At 44.2% G+C, this 19,325-nt stretch overlaps 1 protein-coding gene across 1 annotated transcript in view; it reads left to right on the forward strand.

The window, feature by feature from the left end:
- The first annotated feature begins 7,944 nt into the window (after positions 1–7,944).
- The window catches only part of MAP3K9 (mitogen-activated protein kinase kinase kinase 9), a 69,134-nt gene continuing 57,753 nt past the window's right edge, over positions 7,945–19,325 (forward strand). The window contains 2 exon segments of the mRNA XM_033108348.1: positions 7,945–8,702; positions 15,618–16,031. Of these exon segments, the coding sequence (XP_032964239.1) occupies positions 8,303–8,702; positions 15,618–16,031 (814 nt within the window). The 5' untranslated portion in view covers positions 7,945–8,302.

Here is a 19,325-nt window from a genome sequence, read left to right on the forward strand (position 1 = left end):
ATTTAACCATGAGAAAGAAATTCTGGTTACAACACGCCTCCGGAGGCCCAGAAGCGGAGCATGGGAACATCAAGAGACAAGGAATCAACGCAGCCTCCCAACACTGACCCCGGAGGGTAGCGCCCCGCGAGTTCCGGGTCAGGACTGAGTACAAACCTCAGAGTCCCTCGGCACTCCCCTCAGCCCCACGCAGAAGCCCTGTCTGTCCTCCACTTCCAGGCTGGGAGATAACCTCTGGACTAGGGATTCTTTGCATCTGAAGTAGGCCGGAGGGTTTCAGCCTGGTCCTGGGCTTGGAGGGCTGCCAGCCTGCACAGCCTCTCTGTTTAGGAGGAAGAAAGGGAAGGGCAGGGTTGAAGGCTAGATGGTACTCTCCAGGCGTCAGGCACTCTGGCACCTCACCACTTGGCCAGCGTGGGGTTGTCATCAAGGGGTGGGAGGCAACCTGCCTCACCTCGTTCTATTGAAGTCCTGAAAGGGAGCCGCTATAGTGCAGTCAATTTTGCAGAGATAAACTGCTTCCAGATGAGTTTTCTGCGCATAAGCTGGGCGGATCTTGAATTCTGCTCCAGCTCATTCCACTCCTGTAACTTAATGGCTCTGGGCCCCAGTTTTTAAACAAAGGCCTTATTAAAAGACCTAGCACATAGAGTTTGGGTGAAGATGAAAAGGGAAAGGCAGGAGAAATGCTTGGCCCAGGCCTGACACACTGATGTCCTCAAGAAAGATTGGTTATTTTGGCTGTTATTCCCCTGCAATCTCAGTGCGCCCTTTCATAAAGACAAAGCCAGAGGACACCAGGAGACCTGGTGGAAAATTTTGGTTTGTTTAACACAAAACCTACACTCTTGGAGGAAGTGGATACCACGTGGGAAAAGCTTGGGAATCAAAGGCAGTGACTGGGCCTTTTAGTGCTCCTGCTACTACTCAGTCCTGTGTTGTCACACTGACTGGCCTCTCTGAGCCCCAGTGTCCTTATCAGGAAAGATGGGAAAAAGAATACCTGCCTTACAGGATTTTTCTCAGGGTCCAAAGAGGTAAGGCAATCACTCCTGTCCTTACTCACTACGTTGTCGGCACTGCTCCTCGCGCTGCTCACGCATGCCCTCACTTCATTATTAAAACCACTTTAGATCATGGGTGTTTGCATATGTCCAAACTCATCAGATTGTACACATTAAGTGCACGCACTTCTTTAGAGGCCAGTTATACCTCAACAAAGCTATTGAAAACACTTTAGGAAGTAGGTACGGTTTTTTAACTCCCCATTTGGCAGTTGAAGAAACGGAGGCTTAACAGAGAGGTTAAGTAAATTGTCCTAGACCACACAGTAAGTCATACCAGAACTGGGATTCAAACCCAGGTAGTCGGGCTCCAGAGTCTATACTCTTAATCAGTGCACCAGTGCCTATATGCAGATGTGTTTTGGGAACTGTCAAATACTGTTTAAATATTGGTTGTTTTTATAATCAGTGGCATAGGTGATAGGTCGGTGGTGTTGTCTTTATAGACTAAATGAATGAAGGCATGTGGATCAGCTCCCAACCTACGTACTACCTGGTGCTTAATAAGCTCTCAGTCACTCTGTCATCCCTGACCCTTGTCTAAGACAGGACATGATACAAAAGAATGTCAATTCCACCACATACAGAGCTATTCGGAGAGAGGGGAGAGATTAGGGTTTGGGTTAAAGGTTGGTAATAAAATAATAGACATATCACACAGCTGCAAGCACTTGCATCTGACCTGGGCATCAACAAAATCCAAGGAAGCAAAGAAGTCCTCACATTGGGATCTCCTCCACCATTAGTAAAATAGGAAGCACGAAATAGTTTCCCTGATATTCCACTGGTCTGACAGGCCGCCCTCTGACCTCACGCAGGGCTCCATCTTTTAACCCAAAGAGCATACAAATGTCGTCCTAACGGTCTAACCAGTGTCAGGAGACTTATGTCTCATGTCTGTGAGCAAAAGGTTCACAGCTTCAACTATGTGAGGCAGAGCCATTAAACAAAGACTTCTTTGGGCAGAAATCTGGAAAGCCAAATGCTAAGAACAGGGAGTATTTTATCATTTGGGCTTAAATGTTTTCCGATCATTTTGGTGCCTTTAGTTACTTTACGGAATTACTGTTTTCACTGACTGGACTGTTGCTACTTAACAGCTCTTGGCTGAACTCCAGACTTACATAACCAACTGCCTACCTGACATCTCCACTTGGGTGTGGAGTAGTGATCCACACTTAGTGAGTCTCACAGCTGCGGAGTTGCTCCCCCATTCTGCATTAATGACAATGCTTTGCTTCCAGTTGCTCAGGCCCTAAAACGTGCTGTCATCCATGACTCCTATCTTTCCTTCATACTCCTTATGATCCATCTACAAAGCTAGTTGCTCTCCCCTCAAAATATATTTTTAAAATTCTTGCCACCTTACAGCATACCCATTGTCACCTCCCTGGTCTAGCCTGCACTTAACTCTGGCCAGGATTATTGAAGGGCCTCCTCAACTCACGTCCCTGCCCTTGTTTTTGGCAGCCCATTGTGAACCTAGCAGCCTGAATATTCCTGTTCTAAAGTCAGGCAGACTCCACTAAAGTCATACCACTCCTCTGCTGAAAACTCTTAAATAGCTCTCATCTCATGCAAAGGAAAAGCCAAAGTCCTCCTTTGACCCGAAAGTCCCACATGATCTGGTCCCGCCATTACCTCTCCAACCTCTTACTACCTGGGAACTCACATTCCCAATAGGTTGGCTTCCTTGCTCTTTTCTTCAATACACAGGCACATTCCTGCCTCAGGTCCTTTGCACTATTGTTTCCTTTGCCAGTACTCTTGTCCTCCATATCTGCATCGCTGGTTTCCTCAATTCCTGCAGATCTTTATTTCAAGTCATCTTGTTAAGGAGGCCCTCTCTGGCCACTCTGAAATGTAATCCCCTCTAACATTTAATCCCAGCCCCCACCCCCCGACACACACCATTTTTCTTTTAAGCATTTCTCTCTTTAATATTATGTATTTTACTTGCTTATCTTATTGGTCTGTCTCCCCTATTAGAAGGTGAGATTTATGAAGGGACTTCTGTCTGTTTTGTTCACTATTGTATCTCCAGTGCCCTGAACAGTGCCTGCCACATAGTAGACACAGGTAATAAATATTGAGTGACTAAATCAATGCATGGAATAAAAAACAAGGGACTTAAACCTAGCTGTGGACACATTAACAAGTCACTTATCCTTTCTAGGCTTTGGTTTCCTTGGACGTAAAATTGACTTTTGTACTAGATAGTTCTCAGGTTCGCTGCAGCCAATATGCAGATGTCCTTGAATTAACCTGAAGAATTGGAAGCAGTTGTGTGGCAAGAAAGGGTCTGAAAAGGGTCCATCTGAAGATTTGGGTTCAAGCTCTAGTAATATCACTTGTCTGGGTCTTGGTTTCCACAACAAATCGAAAGAGGTCCACCCAGCGACCACTAAGGTTACTTTCAGCACTTAAATTGTAAAACTAGAAAAAAATGTCCTTAAAAAAAAGAAAAATATGGCTACCATACTCCTCAATACCACACGGTGGCGCAGTTGTCTACCATTGTCTTTAAGAGGACGTTCCTGTGCCAAGTTCCTAACTAAATGGCTCCGGCTGTTGTAAAATATCTTTCACTGAGTTGCTCATTCATCAGATATTACTGGTTTGTTTAAATAACAAATAACAAAAATATTTAAGTTGATTTGTTTTTCAGGTAAGAAGGCATAAATCTCAAAAGCAAAACAGCGAGATGATGTTTCGGTTAAATCTTTGTCACCAACATGATTTAAAGACCAAGCTTTGAAAAGCTGAAAAATAAAAGAAGTCTATGCCAGAGTTAGGTGAGTTAGCCCACAGCTACACTAAATTATTTCTAAAAGTATGTGGCCACATATCTGTCTGCATATAACCAAGAACGCTCCCTCTAGAAAGTAGGATAAGGGAGGAATGAACTGTTTATATTCCAAGGCTTTTTGTTTGCTTGGAAGCGCTGTTAAAGACTCTAATAAAGAAGACTGTGAACAGTGCATGGTATCCAGTAAGCCCTCAATTCATAGTAGACATTATCATTATTGTAATTAATATTATTGTCATCCTCTGGTTCTAGTTTTTCCCCCTCCTCTACCATGTCTCCAACTAACAATAAGGCTTTCCGCTTGGAATTTATTTCATTATTACAAAAAATAAAAATGATTTTGTGGTATTTTTTTTTAATTACAAAAGTCTTACATGGTTCTTTTAACTATAAGGAAAATTTAAAAAAGTAAAATAAAGGCAATCCAAATTACCCATACTCCACTACTCAGCTCAGAAATAACTAATAAAATAAAAAGATTTTGATACGACACAAACACGCACATGCACACATTTATGGTCATAACGTATAAAGGGCCTTTTTCACTACTTTTTCATTTATCATTATATTATCACATTTCCGTACCATTAAAAATTTTCATGATCATCATAACAATAACTTACTTTCTGATTAGAGAATCAGTACATGTTAATGGTAGAAAATACAGAATAGTACGGGACAAAAAAAAATCACTCTTAATCCCATCTTCCTTCCTTCCTTTTTTCCTTCCTTCTTTCCTTCCTTCCCCCTCCCTTCCTTCTCTCTATCCTTTCCCCTCCCTTCTTTTTTTTAAGGGAAAAACCCTAGTTCAACTTCCAGTCAGGAAGCCTCTGAAGTTTTCTAGGGTGCAATTAAAGGATGTTTCTGAGAGAGATGGGCAAAGAAAAGAAGGAAATATGTTGAATTGTTAGTGGATGCTCAGCAGCATGCTGAGAGCTTTTGTACGACTTGTTTCATTCAATCCTATAAACCTCTAGAAGAAGCAGCTTCTATTTTACAGCTGTTTAAAAATGAGGAAACTGAGGTTCAGACAGGTACGTTGCCCAGTCACATGGTTTTTCACGGCCAGAGCCAAAATAAATCATGATTTTCTGACATGTCTAGTGCCAAGCTGCATCACCGATTGCTATCATTTTCTCCCTGACTTATGCTATACTTTCCAGTGGGGTAGAGAAAATGGTCCTTGTTTTGGTGACATTTGGCAACTCCTGCTCAAGAACTTAATAGTGGTGAAATCTTAGTATTTATAATTCCGCCTGGCTTTCAAAATCTTTTGCAATCTGCCCTTCTTTTATTTAATCAATTTTATTTCCTATCACTCCTTTTTTTGCACTGTCTCCTCTTCTCAGGCTGATAGTTCTATTATCACTATCCATTACATTAATTTCCATTTCCACACTTTCTATTCTCCACTAATCAAGTTGTATATATCCTTCAATACCCAACTTAAGCACCTCCTTATGCATTCCCATCTATTCTAGTCCTCAGTGACAATAACATCTGATCTCCCCACAGCTCAAAAGCTTTCAGTGATAACCTTTTATCTGCTAAACAAAACCCACATTTCTTAGCTGGGTATTCCAGTCAGCCATTCAAGTCCCAAATATGTACAGAAAACTACTTATGTGCTAGGCACTCTAAGTGCTGGGAGAACTGTAGAGAACCAGACAGACAGGTCCCCACCCTTATGGTAAACAAACTGGACATTAAATAATTACAAATAATCAATTAAGTAATTATTGGTGTGAATCAAGTGATGACGAGGCCCTCTACAATCTAGTCTCAATCTATCTTTTCAGAGATCATGCTCATACTTTTATTCCATCCAAATGGGATTACTCAAGCTTTCCCACCTCAGTGGTTGTGTCCATACCGTCCCTCGTTTCCTGAATACAGGTTCTTCTCTGTTCTGCCCTATTGCACTTCAGGACCAGCTTGGTTCTGTCTTTTCCATGAAGCCCTGCTAGACAATCTTAGCCTAAAGAATCTTCCCTCATTTGAATTCCTAGCATTTGCGCATTCAACAAATATTTACTGAATGACTTCTTGAAATGTTTGATGAATGACTCTTCATGAGATCCTAAACACATGCTATGGTATTAAAGATTTAAAGCATATGGGAGTTAGACTTTTCCTACGGAGAGGGATCAAGCTTTTTTCCCTTCTCCTCTGGGTGGAGAGCCGCAAAAGTATATAGTAACACATCAAGAAAATCAAATATTTTTTCTTGTGGTCTTTTCAAAAACACAAAGTACCTCTATCCTATCCCCACTATCCTGCTCTCTTCTGCGTGGGGGTGAAGTAGTTTTGTTTTAAACAAAACCTAGAGAATTGACTTCAAGTCTCATCCATATTTTTTTCAGTTCACTGACCTATGTACAAGAAGAATCTGAGCATTGTTTTAGAGCATCTACTCAGGAGTCCTTTCTTAAGACCCACTCTGGATGCTCTTCAGAACAGCACTCTCACCTGTCTTCTTCAAGACCTCAAAATGGGTGGCTATCCAGTGCAACCATACTTGTGTGCAAACCACCGAAATGGTCCGCCCTCAAGCACATGCATCTCCAGCCCACCCCCTCACTTTATGGATGAGCACACTGCACTCCAATGTTAAGCACTTCCCTAAGATCACGCAACTGCTGGCCGCGCAGCCCAAGATTCCAGCCCTGCTTATCTTTCCAAATTGCCCCACTGTGTCCAGTTTGTCCGACAATTAACCCCAAACTACAATTAAAAAATACTCAGTGAAGCACTAACTCTTACTAAATAAATCATATCTATTCCTACCATTGAAGGGGGAAAGGTACGGCAGCTTGGTAGAGCTCAGGGGAGATCTTTCAGCATTGATTTGTTTTGAAATATCTCATTGGAAATCTACATTACTGTGATAGAATTAAAGCGCAGAAGAAATAACTAGGGGCCACCTGTCTCATTCTTTCTTAATGTTTGAGAAATGGAGGATAACAAAAGTATCTAGGAAAAGGTCAGCACTTGATCATGAACTGCAGCATCGTCTTGTATGTACATTATACTTTGGTTCTTAATCTGAATTCTACAGAAGTCACCATGACGTGAGGTGCAATTCATCCAACTGAAAGAAACCCACTATTGTAGAAAAGTTGTCTCTGTTCAGAGACACCAAGCCCACTTCACCAACAGCTTTCCAGCCTCAGTTTGAAAACTCTGTGAGGTGGTCTCTCGTCTTTCTGAATTCTAAATACCACGGTACTGGAATCTCTCCTTACAGGAACCCAGGAAAGGGCGGGGCTGTGTGCAGTCTTCATGAAGGCGTTTTTAAGAGTTTTTCTGAAGGACATGCCAGGGGGCTTAATAGGAAATGAAAGGTTTCGGAGGTGGGGTTGGAGGGTGCAATTCAGTCGGGTGAGAGCGGAAGCTGATCCACCTGGTTGGACTAGGACAAAGGCAAATCCAAGAGAGGGGAGAATCCAACTGTAAGAGGGAGGTGGAGAAGAAAGAGCTCTCAAGAGGGTACAACCCAACTCCCTTCTGTGCTCCCTTTTAAAAGCTCACTTCAGGATGAAAAGCACCGGTGCGGCCCACCGGAGTCCCTACCCATCCACCGCAAACAAAGAGAACGGCCTTCTCCAGCCCTTTTGGTCTGAATGAACTCTCGGCTTTACCTTTGAGTATCCACCCATCCCTCTTCGTGCACCCAATGAAGTCACAGCCTCCTCCTGCCGGGAGGTGTTGAACTCTCCCAGGAAATGGACAGGTACCTCGGGCCAATGGTGGGAGCTGTGGCGGGCCAATGGGAGAGAGAACTGTTTGACCTGGGGTTTGAGCATAAGAGCCCGCAAAAGGGGGCGGGCATGGGGGGGCGACTAGCGACGTAGGCGCAGTGGGTGAAGAGGGGTGGGCCGAATGGCTGGCGGGGCTGCCCCAACCACTGCGGGGGGAACCTGTGGACGGGTCTCCGGCGGCCAATGGGTAGGCAGATTGGCGCAGGGGCTCACCCGGACGCCGGGAGCTCCGCCCCTTCGGGTCCGCAGGGTTGGGGCGGAGCCAGGCCCACGTCAGGTGGTCCCGGGCGGTCGGGCGGGCTGGCGGCGCTGGGGGCGGGGCGCGGCGCGGAGAGGGGAGCGGCCGTTGGCAAGCGGCAGCGGGCACCGGCTGCGCGAGCAGGTAGCCGCGACGGAGGTAGCCAGGTCGCCCCCAGGGGGCGAGCTCGCAGGCGGGGGCTCCGGCCCGCCGCGCCCCGTGCTGCGGTGAGCACTCGCGATCGCTGCACTTGTCGCCGTGCCAGCCCCAGGCAGCCGCAGCCGGCTCTCTCCGCCCCGCCAACCCGGGCCCTACCTGCGGCCGCCGTCGGGGGAGGGGGTCCCCCCAGCTCTGCGGAGCCGCATGAACAATAGGCGGCGGCGGCTCCTGCGGGCGGCGGCAGCCCCGCACCCTATGGATCGGCCGCTCCATGGAGCCCTCCAGAGCGCTTCTCGGCTGCCTGGCGAGCGCCGCCGCTGCCGCCCCGCCGGGGGAGGATGGAGCGGGGGCCGGGGCCGAGGAGGAGGAGGAAGAAGAGGAGGAGGCGGCGGCGGCCCCCGGGGAGCTGGGTTCCGACTCGGCGCTGCCCTACTGGACCGCCGTGTTCGAGTACGAGGCGGCGGGCGAGGACGAGCTGACCCTGCGGCTGGGCGATGTGGTGGAGGTGCTGTCCAAGGACTCGCAGGTGTCTGGCGACGAGGGCTGGTGGACTGGGCAGCTGAACCAGCGTGTGGGCATCTTCCCCAGCAACTACGTGACCCCGCGCAGCGCCTTCTCCAGCCGCTGCCAGCCCGGCGGCGAGGACCCCAGTTGTTACCCGCCCATTCAGTGTAAGGCGAAGGCGGGGCCCGGGAGCCTGGTGGGGAGGGGGGAGATGATGGAAGCCTGGGGGTGGTCGCAGAGAGACGGCAGCCTTCTTCGAGGGTTAGGTTGAGGGTAGGGAATGATTGAGTCGTGGATGGCTGTATGCGCGCGAGCTCGGCCCGCGGGGGCTTTGGTGGGTGCGGTGGGTAAGATTAGAGACTCCGCAGGCCTTGCCTGGAACCTCAGGCGCTTGGGCTTCTTAACCTTCATCTGACCATCTCAGCAGCATCCTGATGCCACATCATGAAGCCCCAGCATGAGAATCTCCCGACTTGCCCCCCCCCCCCCACCTCCCCTAACATGGATGGATTTCAGGCTAGCTGGTGGTTTCTGTCATAACCTTAGTCCCCAAATCAGGGACCTTGCCGGCCACTTCTATCGCCTGTCCCCGCCCATTAAAGTTATTTGCTTCGAAGAAGATGGGGGTGTCTCCCGCAGGGTTGAGCTGGCTCATAAGTCCCGGATGCCTGTGTGAACACAGGGCTGAAGTGTCTTTGAAATGTCGTGTTGATTTCTTGGATCCTAATCTTGTACCTCAGAAGTTGCACCTTCAGGAGTCTCAGTGTGTAATGTGCTAAGAAGGGTGTGTATTGTGCAGAGGGGCAGGTGATGGGGTGGAGAAATGCTTAGAGAGGGAAAAGTATGTCATTCCCCCAGGAGAGATCAGGAGTACAAGGTACAGTGGCTGAATCCTACCCTTGGCACCCAGGATGTTCAGACAATACATTTTATCTTTTTTTCTCACCCTAGATCCTTGCCTATATTTGGTATTTGCTAAATATCAAGGGACCATGCCCAGGAGTCCCTCCTAGGATCTTTCTTCCAGTGTCCTGGTTTTCACCAATTTCCCAGGAGCTCCCTGTTCCACACCCTGTTATGAAATTTCCTGTGTTTTTTCCAAAGGAGTTAAATTGCCATTAAAATCCCTTAATCAATGATGCTAGTTGGTGATAACTTCTGGTACAGTTTGCACTATTTTGTATTTGAGAGCTTCCATAATTTCTTTCCTGTTTAAAAAGTATTCTTAATACATATTTATCAGTTTATTCCACATTTTGTATACTTTGCGTCTTAGTTGATTTTTTAAACATCATTAGAAAGGGCCAACTTTAAACATTTATTTTTTAAATTTCATTTGTAACAGTTATCTTCTGGCCCTGTGACTTATTTTCACCTAAATAGTTGTGTTATTATCCTAAGATATTTATTAAATACTATCACCTAATAACAAAACCATAATCTCTTTCCCTATTTTTCTACTCACTTTTATTGGCATTTTGACTGTCGAATTGGTCTTCAAATCTTTAGTTCCCTTTGTTTCTCTCTCATTCAATTTAAAACTCCTGTTTCTACATTTGACAGTACCTGGAGGCAACAAATTACTTTAAATCGTTTCTAAGTGTTCTATCTTTTTGGCACTTGTACTGGGAAGATGAAGGATAAAGGTCCCAGCACAGTGTCTGAAATAGTGTTGAAGAACTTGGTCACACATTGGAAGAATGGCTCGGCATGTTAGAAAACCATGTTAAACTGTGTAGTCTTAAATGTGTCAGATTTGGAGGTTCTTTGTGGGTGAAGTTTTGTGATTTTTTTTTTCTTTCAAGAACAGGTAATGTCAGAGCAGAAAAGCTGTGTGAGGTTCAGGAGCAGGAACTCGGTTTCTTTCCTGTCTTGTGGTCCCAGCTGTCCAAGCAATCAGGAGTGACTGCTTAGGCAGGAAGACCTCATCCACAGAAAGCCAGACAGGTCCACAGTGTGCAACATTAGAAACTCTTCTCCATTAGGTGTCCAGGACTGCAACTTTATTGTGACAAAAGTTACCTCACACAGAGTAGATTCCTATAGCTAGAACTCAGAGGATTTCTTGGATCCTAATCTTGTACCTCAGAAAAAGTAGGAAGTACCTTGTGCGTTTTGAAAGAATTGACTTAAAGAACATGGCATTTGAAGGTCCTTTTGTTAAAGGTACTTTATTTAGTATTCCCAAGAGTTCTGATCTTGACTGGAGTTAATTCTTGATAATTCAGAAAATTTAATTCCAGTCAAAAACCAGTTAGAGGGCCTAGCCAAAAATGGATACTATGTTAAATATCTAGGGATAGAGAAATAAGATAAGGAGGTGGTTATATGAATAAGTCACACATGAGGGAGATTGGTGATATAAACATGTAATTTCAGTGCAGTGCTTTGATAAAGATGAACACAGGAAGTCACTGAGAGGTGTGCTTCTGATCTGTATGCTGATGTCCACCAGCTAGTTTCAGAAAATAAAGGTGATTGGCAATCTTGTCTCCAAAGGTTTGGAATAAAGTTGAGCCACTGACAACTTTTCTCTAGTTATCCTTTTGAACTTCTTCTCTGGGGCATGAATTGTGACATTAGATTGTGAATAGGAGACAGGAAGTCAAGTAATAGTGTTCCATTTTAGTTTTAACTATGACTTTTCAAAGTGAAAATTTTGTTTCAAACTTTATTCAAAACAGAAGAGGGGGCAATTACTAAATCTGTGACAAATAAAAAATATAGTGATATTATAAATCACCTAACATTCATATAGTGCTTGTATCCCCTCCAGTGTAGATATTAGAATATAGCGCTCCATATGGCTGACAAATATAAATAGCCCAGAAGCTCTCTCATCTTCCTTATTTTAGTGAAAGATGGAAAACATACAGTTCCAAATTTATCTTGGGAGATACATAATTCTAGGTATTTAAAAAAAGTTTCTCCTACAGAAGAGTCGTGTCTATTTTCAAGCAGGGCACAAATTAAAATTATTTCTAATGTATGTTTATTTTTCTTGCACCCACTAGAAATATAAGGATATATTTTCAGATATACTTTAGATTTTTAAATGAATGAGATACGTACCATTTACTTGCCCGACACCCACCAGAATGTGCCTATACACTTAGTTTCCAAGGATACAATTGAGAGGGAATAACGTCTTCATTCTGAAAAGGAAAGAAGTAAGGTTTTATTCCTGATATTCCTGAAAATGGCCTTCCACAGAAACTGAAAAGTGTGATGAATGCAACTTGACCTGATTTTTACTTAAAACCAGGTCTTGACCAGAGCAGGGAAGGGAAGGAGAGCCACACGTTCTTTCAGCTGCAACTGAAGGTCTAGTTCTACCCCAAGGGACTTATTGGGAGGGAAGCGAAAAGAACCTTCCTCCCTTGCCCCCATCCCGCACTGTTCTGTCTTCTGTGTGCTTGTAAGCTGTGTTCTATACTTTTCTTGAAGGCTGGTGATAATATTTTCTTAACTAAATAGCAAGAACCTGAAAGAGGTTATTGCTTTGCCTTCCCCACAGAGGTTTTCTGTCTTCTGCAAAATGCCATTAGAGGAGCTGTCCTTTCAGCACCCTAGTTCAGAAACACATCCTTTAGATTCTCATACATTTAAATAAATATTTAACACCTCCAGTGTATTCACAACTATGTTTTAGACCAGAAGAAAGAAGGCAGGGTGCAAGAGAAAATACAGCAGTTAATCCCCTTTAGGGAGAATTCAGATATTCAGTTAAGGAAATAAGATGTATAAATACAAATTTGTTAAATAGGCACATGTCTTTTCATCAGTGTAAAAGCTGGTAGAAGAAAACAAATGTGCCTTCCCTCCATCATCAAGGAGACTCCTAACATAACGTACGTATTTCTCCAAGAAGGTTTCTAATCTCTCTTTAACATAGTCATATTTTTCTCATTCATATAGTTGAGATAAGGTAATAATTAGTAATCAGTCAGGTTTTTTTTTTTAGGACCTAGAAACACTCAAGCTATTTTAAGCAGAAAATGCTCTAGTACAGGAAATTAGATGCATACAGAATTATTGGAAGGGCAGGGAGAAGGGACTGTCAGCCGGACCTATGGGAAAAATTTTCAGAACATTGCAGACCTGGGCTACTGGGCAAGACACAACTTCTCTAACTGGGAAGGTGCCGAATCAGGAGTTGTCATTGAAGCTGTTGACTTCAAGAACATCTGGTTGTAGTTGCAGTCCAGAAATTAGGCAGCCCGTTGGCCTTGAGCATTCTTCTCCACATCCACAGAGCTAATGATTGGACACTGATGTGTTGTTGCAGGAAAACCCTACTTCTCCACAACCATGCTTGCCAGGAGAAACAGCAAGAAGATGGTCTCCATCTCACTTCTGCCTTCCAAATCTTGTGCATCTAATTGGCAGAAGCTACTCTGCATCCAGAACTCCAGCTGTCAGGGATTCTGGGAAATGTAGTTTTTAGCTTTCTGGCATCTGTAGTACTGAAAGGCATGCTAGAAGGATTTTAGAATGGATGTTGATGGCTAGTCTGCAGGACCTGCAACACCATTTGTTCTTCAGGAAGAGTGCTAGATAAGGTGATAAGCTTAAACAATTGGAACTTCTGGGATCAAGAGGGCTAGACTCTTTGTATACCTAAAGACAGTCCAACTCACTTTTCCTAAGAGTTTCCTTTGTGCAGACTGCCAGTTGCATTATAAAATACAAATGAATATTAGCCCGAGGTAGGATAGAAGCACTATAATTATGCAAGAACAGTTTGGAACACCACCAGCATCTGAGTAGAGAATGGAGGCATTGTGGGGCTGGCCGTGTAAGGAAGGGAACAGTCAGCAGTGGGCAGTTCCTCTTTTGGTCTTTTCAAAAGTTTAGAAATGTATTTTTGTTTTCTTAGTTTTTTTTAGCAAAGTTGCTTTTTATTCCCCCCCAGCAAAAGTATAGGCGAGTCTCTGTATTTGTTTTAGGAGGTACAATTCAATTTTTTTTTCCAGATCTAACTTTAGTTTTATTTTCTACTGAGGTAGATTTTTTTCCTCGTTTTTCTTTACCTGCTGAATATTCGATATGATGAGTACGGTGGGGAACAAGGCAGACAGAATCCACCCTTGTGGATATCGCAGGATGACAGGCATTGAACAAGTGATTATAACCACGTGGAGTCTTGTCAAATAGAGATGGCTATGGAAGTGTTTGATGGGGACCTACCTCATTTAGTCAGGGCTTGGGAAAAGTTTCTCTAGAAAATTGATGTTTAACCTGAGACCTGAGAGATGAGTATGAGCAAGCCAGGTAAAGACCACGAGGCTGAGAAGACAGAGAACAGGGTTTTCTTGAGAGAAATGTAAATTAGCACTTTGCTTATCTAGGAACACCATATCTAGCCCAAGATTTATAATCATGGGTAGCTGTCATTATCTGTCCATAGAAGCCTTTCCAAACATAGCTAAAGATATAAGCTAGTACTTTAGATTCTAACTCTGGGTTTTGGAAAGGAGAATAAGTGGTTAGATGTGGCAGTGGGAACATCAGGAATGGAGCTGCAGCCCAGGTGACCACTGGAATAAGATGTCTGCTGTGAGGCTCCTTTCCCGCACTTCCTAGTCGCCAGGTCCTGGGAGCACCAAGTTTTAAAGGTCTCCCAATGTACTCCGCCCTCCCGGTCCTCACCGCTGCCGAGATTCAGACTCTTGTGCTGCTGTGCCTGGGTTACTGCAGTGGTCTCCTTAGTGGTTCCTTTTGCTGTAGGCTCTGTCCTTCAGGTTGGTTGTATTCCCCATAATGCCAGAGTTGGTTTCCTTTCTAAAGCACAGGTTTAATAACACTCTCCTTCTTAAAGATACACGACTCCTATCATTTACAGTGTGAAGTTCAAGCTCCTCGTAATGGCTTTAAAAGCATTTTATGATCTGGCTGCCCCCAACAAGGCTTTGGGTTTTGAACCTCATCTCTTCATGTGTATAATCCCGCTGCACTGGACGCCCTGAAACCCCTAATATGTCCTATACTCTCATGCCCCGTGTTCTTGCTCACAACCATCCCTCTGCCTGGATTGTCCTTTTCCACCCTGATCTTCATTGCCTGATGATATCCCTCCCACTCATTCTTTAGGGCCCATTTCAAGTGTTGTCTTCCTTGAGAATCCTTTCCCCACTTACGCTCTTAAGCACTGTCCCATGATGAGAGTTAGTGATTTTCCTAATCTTCTGATCATGCTGCTACAAAAACTTTTCACTCTATGGTTTGGTTGTTGCATGTCAGCCTTGGTCCTGGATTGTATACTTCTCACAACCTAGTACAGAGTAAAATCTGAATAAGTCTCATCAAAATGATCTTCCCTTTAGTTAAAATGGTTGGTCTCGTGGGCCGGCCCAATGGCTCAGGTGATTGGAGCTCCATGCTCCTAACTCCGAAGGCTGCCGGTTCGATTCCCACATGGGCCAGTGGGCTCTCAACCACAAGGTTGCCAGTTCAACTCCTCGAGTCCCACAAGGGATGGTGGGCAGCACCCCCAGCAACTCAGATTGAACACAGCACTTTGAGCTGAGCTGCTGCTGAGCTCCCGGATGGCTCAGTTGGTTGGAGCATGTCCTCTCAACCACAAGGTTGCCGGTTCGACTCCCGCAAGGGATGGTGGGCTGCACCCCCAGCAACTAGCAACAGCAACTGGACCTGGAGCTGAGCTGCGCCCTCCACAACTGAGACTGAAAGGACAACAACTTGAAGCTGAACGGCACCCTCCACAACTAAGATTGAAAGGAAAACAACTTGACTTGGAAAAAAGTCCTGGAAGTACACACTGTTCCCCAATAAAGTCCTGTTCCCCTTCCCCACCCCCCCCAAAAAAAAAGGTTGGTCTCGGTACAAGATTCTGCATGACTATTTATTGAATCCCTACTATGTGCTAGTCACTAAGGATAATGCAACAGAAAGTAAATTAATCACATTTCCTGCTCTTACGGAGTTTACCTTGGAGCAAGTAGGGAGACAGAAAAGCCAAGTGAACAGACAACTTGTCTTTACCCATCCAGGTAAATGGGTGATTTAATGGTGTTTTCAGAATGTTTTTGACTTGCTTCTGTTTTTCTTTTATTTCTCAGTGTTAGAGATTGATTTTGCGGAGCTAACCCTGGAAGAGATTATCGGCATCGGGGGCTTTGGGAAGGTCTATCGTGCTTTCTGGATAGGGGATGAGGTTGCCGTCAAAGCAGCTCGCCACGACCCCGATGAGGACATCAGCCAGACCATAGAGAATGTTCGCCAGGAGGCTAAGCTCTTCGCCATGCTGAAGCACCCCAACATCATTGCCCTTAGAGGGGTGTGTCTGAAGGAACCCAACCTCTGCTTGGTCATGGAGTTTGCTCGTGGAGGGCCTTTGAATAGAGTGTTATCTGGGAAAAGGATTCCCCCAGACATCCTGGTGAACTGGGCCGTGCAGATTGCCAGAGGGATGAACTACTTACACGATGAGGCAATTGTCCCCATCATCCACCGCGACCTTAAGTCCAGCAACAGTGAGTATGAAGGGGTGGGGCTGGAGGGCGTAAGAGCGGTTTCAGACTCAGTCCATGGCTTCAGTTGGAATGGGTTCCTAATGGAGCCTTAGTGGGCAGGGAAACTCCTTGCTTAAGAACATTCCATCCTTGAATTGAGATGTAGGGGTGGAATGCGTACCAGGAAAAACTGGTTTAGGAAGAGAAGAATGAGGCACCCGAGGGGTCTGGAGATTATTCTGAGCTCAAATTAGCAGACAAGTTTCACAATGTGTAATTCTGATGTACTGTGCAACTATATATATATCATTTGTATTTATTTTTACGCTTGAGGTAAGTGTGTCTGTAATCACAAGAGGGATTTTCCTCTCTGGTGGAACAGAAGTAAACCTATACTACCTGTTTGCATTCTGTGTAAATACCCCAACTGAGGTGCCCACCAGAGAAGGGGCTGTAAGGAAGAGGAGGAGGCAGGTGTTTCTGCTGTGAGGCCGACGCAGTGTCAGCTGGAGAGCTCAACCTGGCTGGTAGTGTTAGACCTCTCGATAGCCTCGGGTGCTATTAATTAATTGTCATGACTACCTAGTGTTTAACAGCAGGGAACTGAGGAATAACTGTTTATTAAACATCCAGAATCCATAAACTGGATTGTAAAGCAAGTGTTAGACATAATTAAATGGTGAGTTGGTCGACACTTGAGTCTCTTTTCTTGGCTAAATCAGCAGGTGCTGGGAATATACTTCTATTGTGTGGTCATTTGTGCCTCTCGCCTAAAGTGCGTAGTAGCGAGGATACAATTGGCTAAATGGTATATGCTTAAAATCACCGTGAGTATCCTGTCCAGAGAGGAGGGCGTTAAGGCTTCAGGGGTGGCGCGAGCCCCAGGAACTTCACTCTCTGCATCCTTCAGCTTTGAGCCCAGAAGTCCTTCAGGCTTTGTTTTGTTCCAAGTTCTTCCAGATGTGGCTTTTTTCTCTGTCGATGCTATTGTGAATCTGTTTATTTTCAATAAATACGTTTTAAAATTATGTAAGTAGTAACTGTTTTTTGTACAAAAATTAGAGAGTGTATATAAACAAAAAGAAAAGAAAGGTAACGCATAATGTTTTCCTTCAGGGAGTATAACTAGTGCATTTGGCATATCCTTCCAGACATTTTTAAAGTATATATGGTTTATATAACTACAAACATATTTTCCAATTTACTTTAAAATAACCTTTATTACCGTTGCCTCTTCTACCTGCACTCTGTTCCCACTTAATAAAGAAAAATTCATCCCTGCGAGCATATAGAACATTAGATACGTATTTTAGATATAATGCATATGAAGGATTTAAGTTCCATAAAATAAAATTTGGTTTCTCTTTTCCTTCTGCCGTTATTCTATCTCTTTACCATATGATTATTCTCGTCCCTCCTTCAAAATTCTGTTCTTTAAGTGTATTAAATAAAACATTTGATGATCCCTTTTCAAAGTAATTTCTACTTAGAGATTGCTTTGGATGATGGAGTAAGATATGTTGGTAGAAAATCAGATATAGAAGCTGAATTTTCTTGTACTTTTTTTAAAAAAAATATCCTTATCATGCTGGGAGAACTAGGCAAACTGCTCTAACCTTACATAATTGAGCCCATTAAAAAACTTGGGCTAGGATAATGAAATTGCAAAAGTTAATTTCCTCTATGACGTTTTAAATTTGGGTGTAATTTCAAGCTGTAAATACGAGAGGTTTTTTTTTTTTTTTTACCTTTTATGATATTGTGTTTGGAAGTCTAGGTTTCTGTGAAGGAAAAGCTAACTTGTCAAGGTTCTGCTGTTTGCAGGAGATGGCAAGAGACCTGAATGTCATTCTGTCATCCAGGAGACAGAGCCCTGGTCTTTTCTTTGTCCTTGAGTGGGTTTTAGGATTGTCAAGGGGGAACCTTCAGGTGCAGTGTATTGTGGCAGGAGTTAGACTTAGGGCTGTATTTGAAAGGACCTCATCAAGATAATTGCTATCTGGAAGTGTGCACGGTCTGTTGGGTTGCGTGGTTTGTGCTAATGTTGATGCCGGTTGTATGTCTCACATGTGGGTTGGGGTACTTCCTGGGCATTTGTCTGTGGGCGGCTGTTTGCCTGGGATTATATACAGCATATCCAGTGTGAGCCTTGAAGACACAGTCAGGCTTGTCACATTGCTGTGTGTGCATAACTTAAAAATCATTTTAGAAATTTATGTCACTTCTTTGCCTCTGGTTGGAGAGTCATAACTTTTTTGTGTTTTGCAGACCTGAGGACACTGGCCTGTCTCCCTTGGTTTTTATTAGGGATTCCAGAGAGTTGAATTTTGGTCATTGTCCGGTGAATTATAATTCCATGAATTATATGTATTGGTTGACTTTGAACTTCTAGAGAAAAGAGTATGTGTGTATATGCACACACACACGTATATATGGGGCTATCTTTGTGGAAAAAAAAGAAAGTAGTTGATGATAAACATCTAGCTGTTAAAAAGGCTCAGTAAAAAAGTGACTTATTAAAATGTTTTATCACCCTGGTCACCTACTTAAAAAAGTCATGTGCTGTTTATTGGCAGGGAAATCTAAGTAATAGCATGTAGCATCCTATGTTGATATATGACCAGCGATAAGTTTCGGTTTGACTGCACATAACCTAAAAAACAAAGCAAAATAACAGTGGCTAAAACAAGGTACACATTCGTCTTTGAAAAGAAGTCGGGACGGTTTTAGGGCATCTCCATTTTAAACCCCATTTTAGTATCATCAGGGACCCAGGCTCCCATTTTTCACTCCATCACCCCAGTACATGGCTGGTATCCTCAGGGTTGTGGTCCAGGATGCAGCTGAAATGCCGGTTATTTGGTCTAAGTCACAGGCCTGAAGGAGGAGGAAAAGCCGAAGCATAGCCTGTGTTCCTGTCGCTGAGTTGTTGCCCATTAACCACCCACAGGTCCAGCACAATACATTAACTGGTGGGAATGTAATCACATAGCCATGGCCAGCTCAGAGGACACTGGGAGATGGGGGATTTTGTTCTGGGTAGCAGTGAGCCCAGCTAATAATCAGGGTTTATTACCAAGGAAGAGGGAGAGCATGGCTGGTGGCAGTCTTACCATGGAATCATCCGCGGGACATGCATTTGGAAGAACTGTTATCTCAGATAATTGGCGTCATACAGCCAAACGAGGTTAGCCAGGCCCTGGGACGTGTGGCTCAGACCCCTGATTTAACTAATGGTTTATGCTGCTTTACCACATTGCTTCATTAACTTAAATATCACTTCTTGAAACTACTTGTAAAAGCCCTGGCTATAAA

Source organism: Rhinolophus ferrumequinum, chromosome 6 (genome assembly GCF_004115265.2).
Source record: "Rhinolophus ferrumequinum isolate MPI-CBG mRhiFer1 chromosome 6, mRhiFer1_v1.p, whole genome shotgun sequence".
NCBI classification, from domain to species: Eukaryota; Metazoa; Chordata; class Mammalia; order Chiroptera; family Rhinolophidae; genus Rhinolophus; species Rhinolophus ferrumequinum.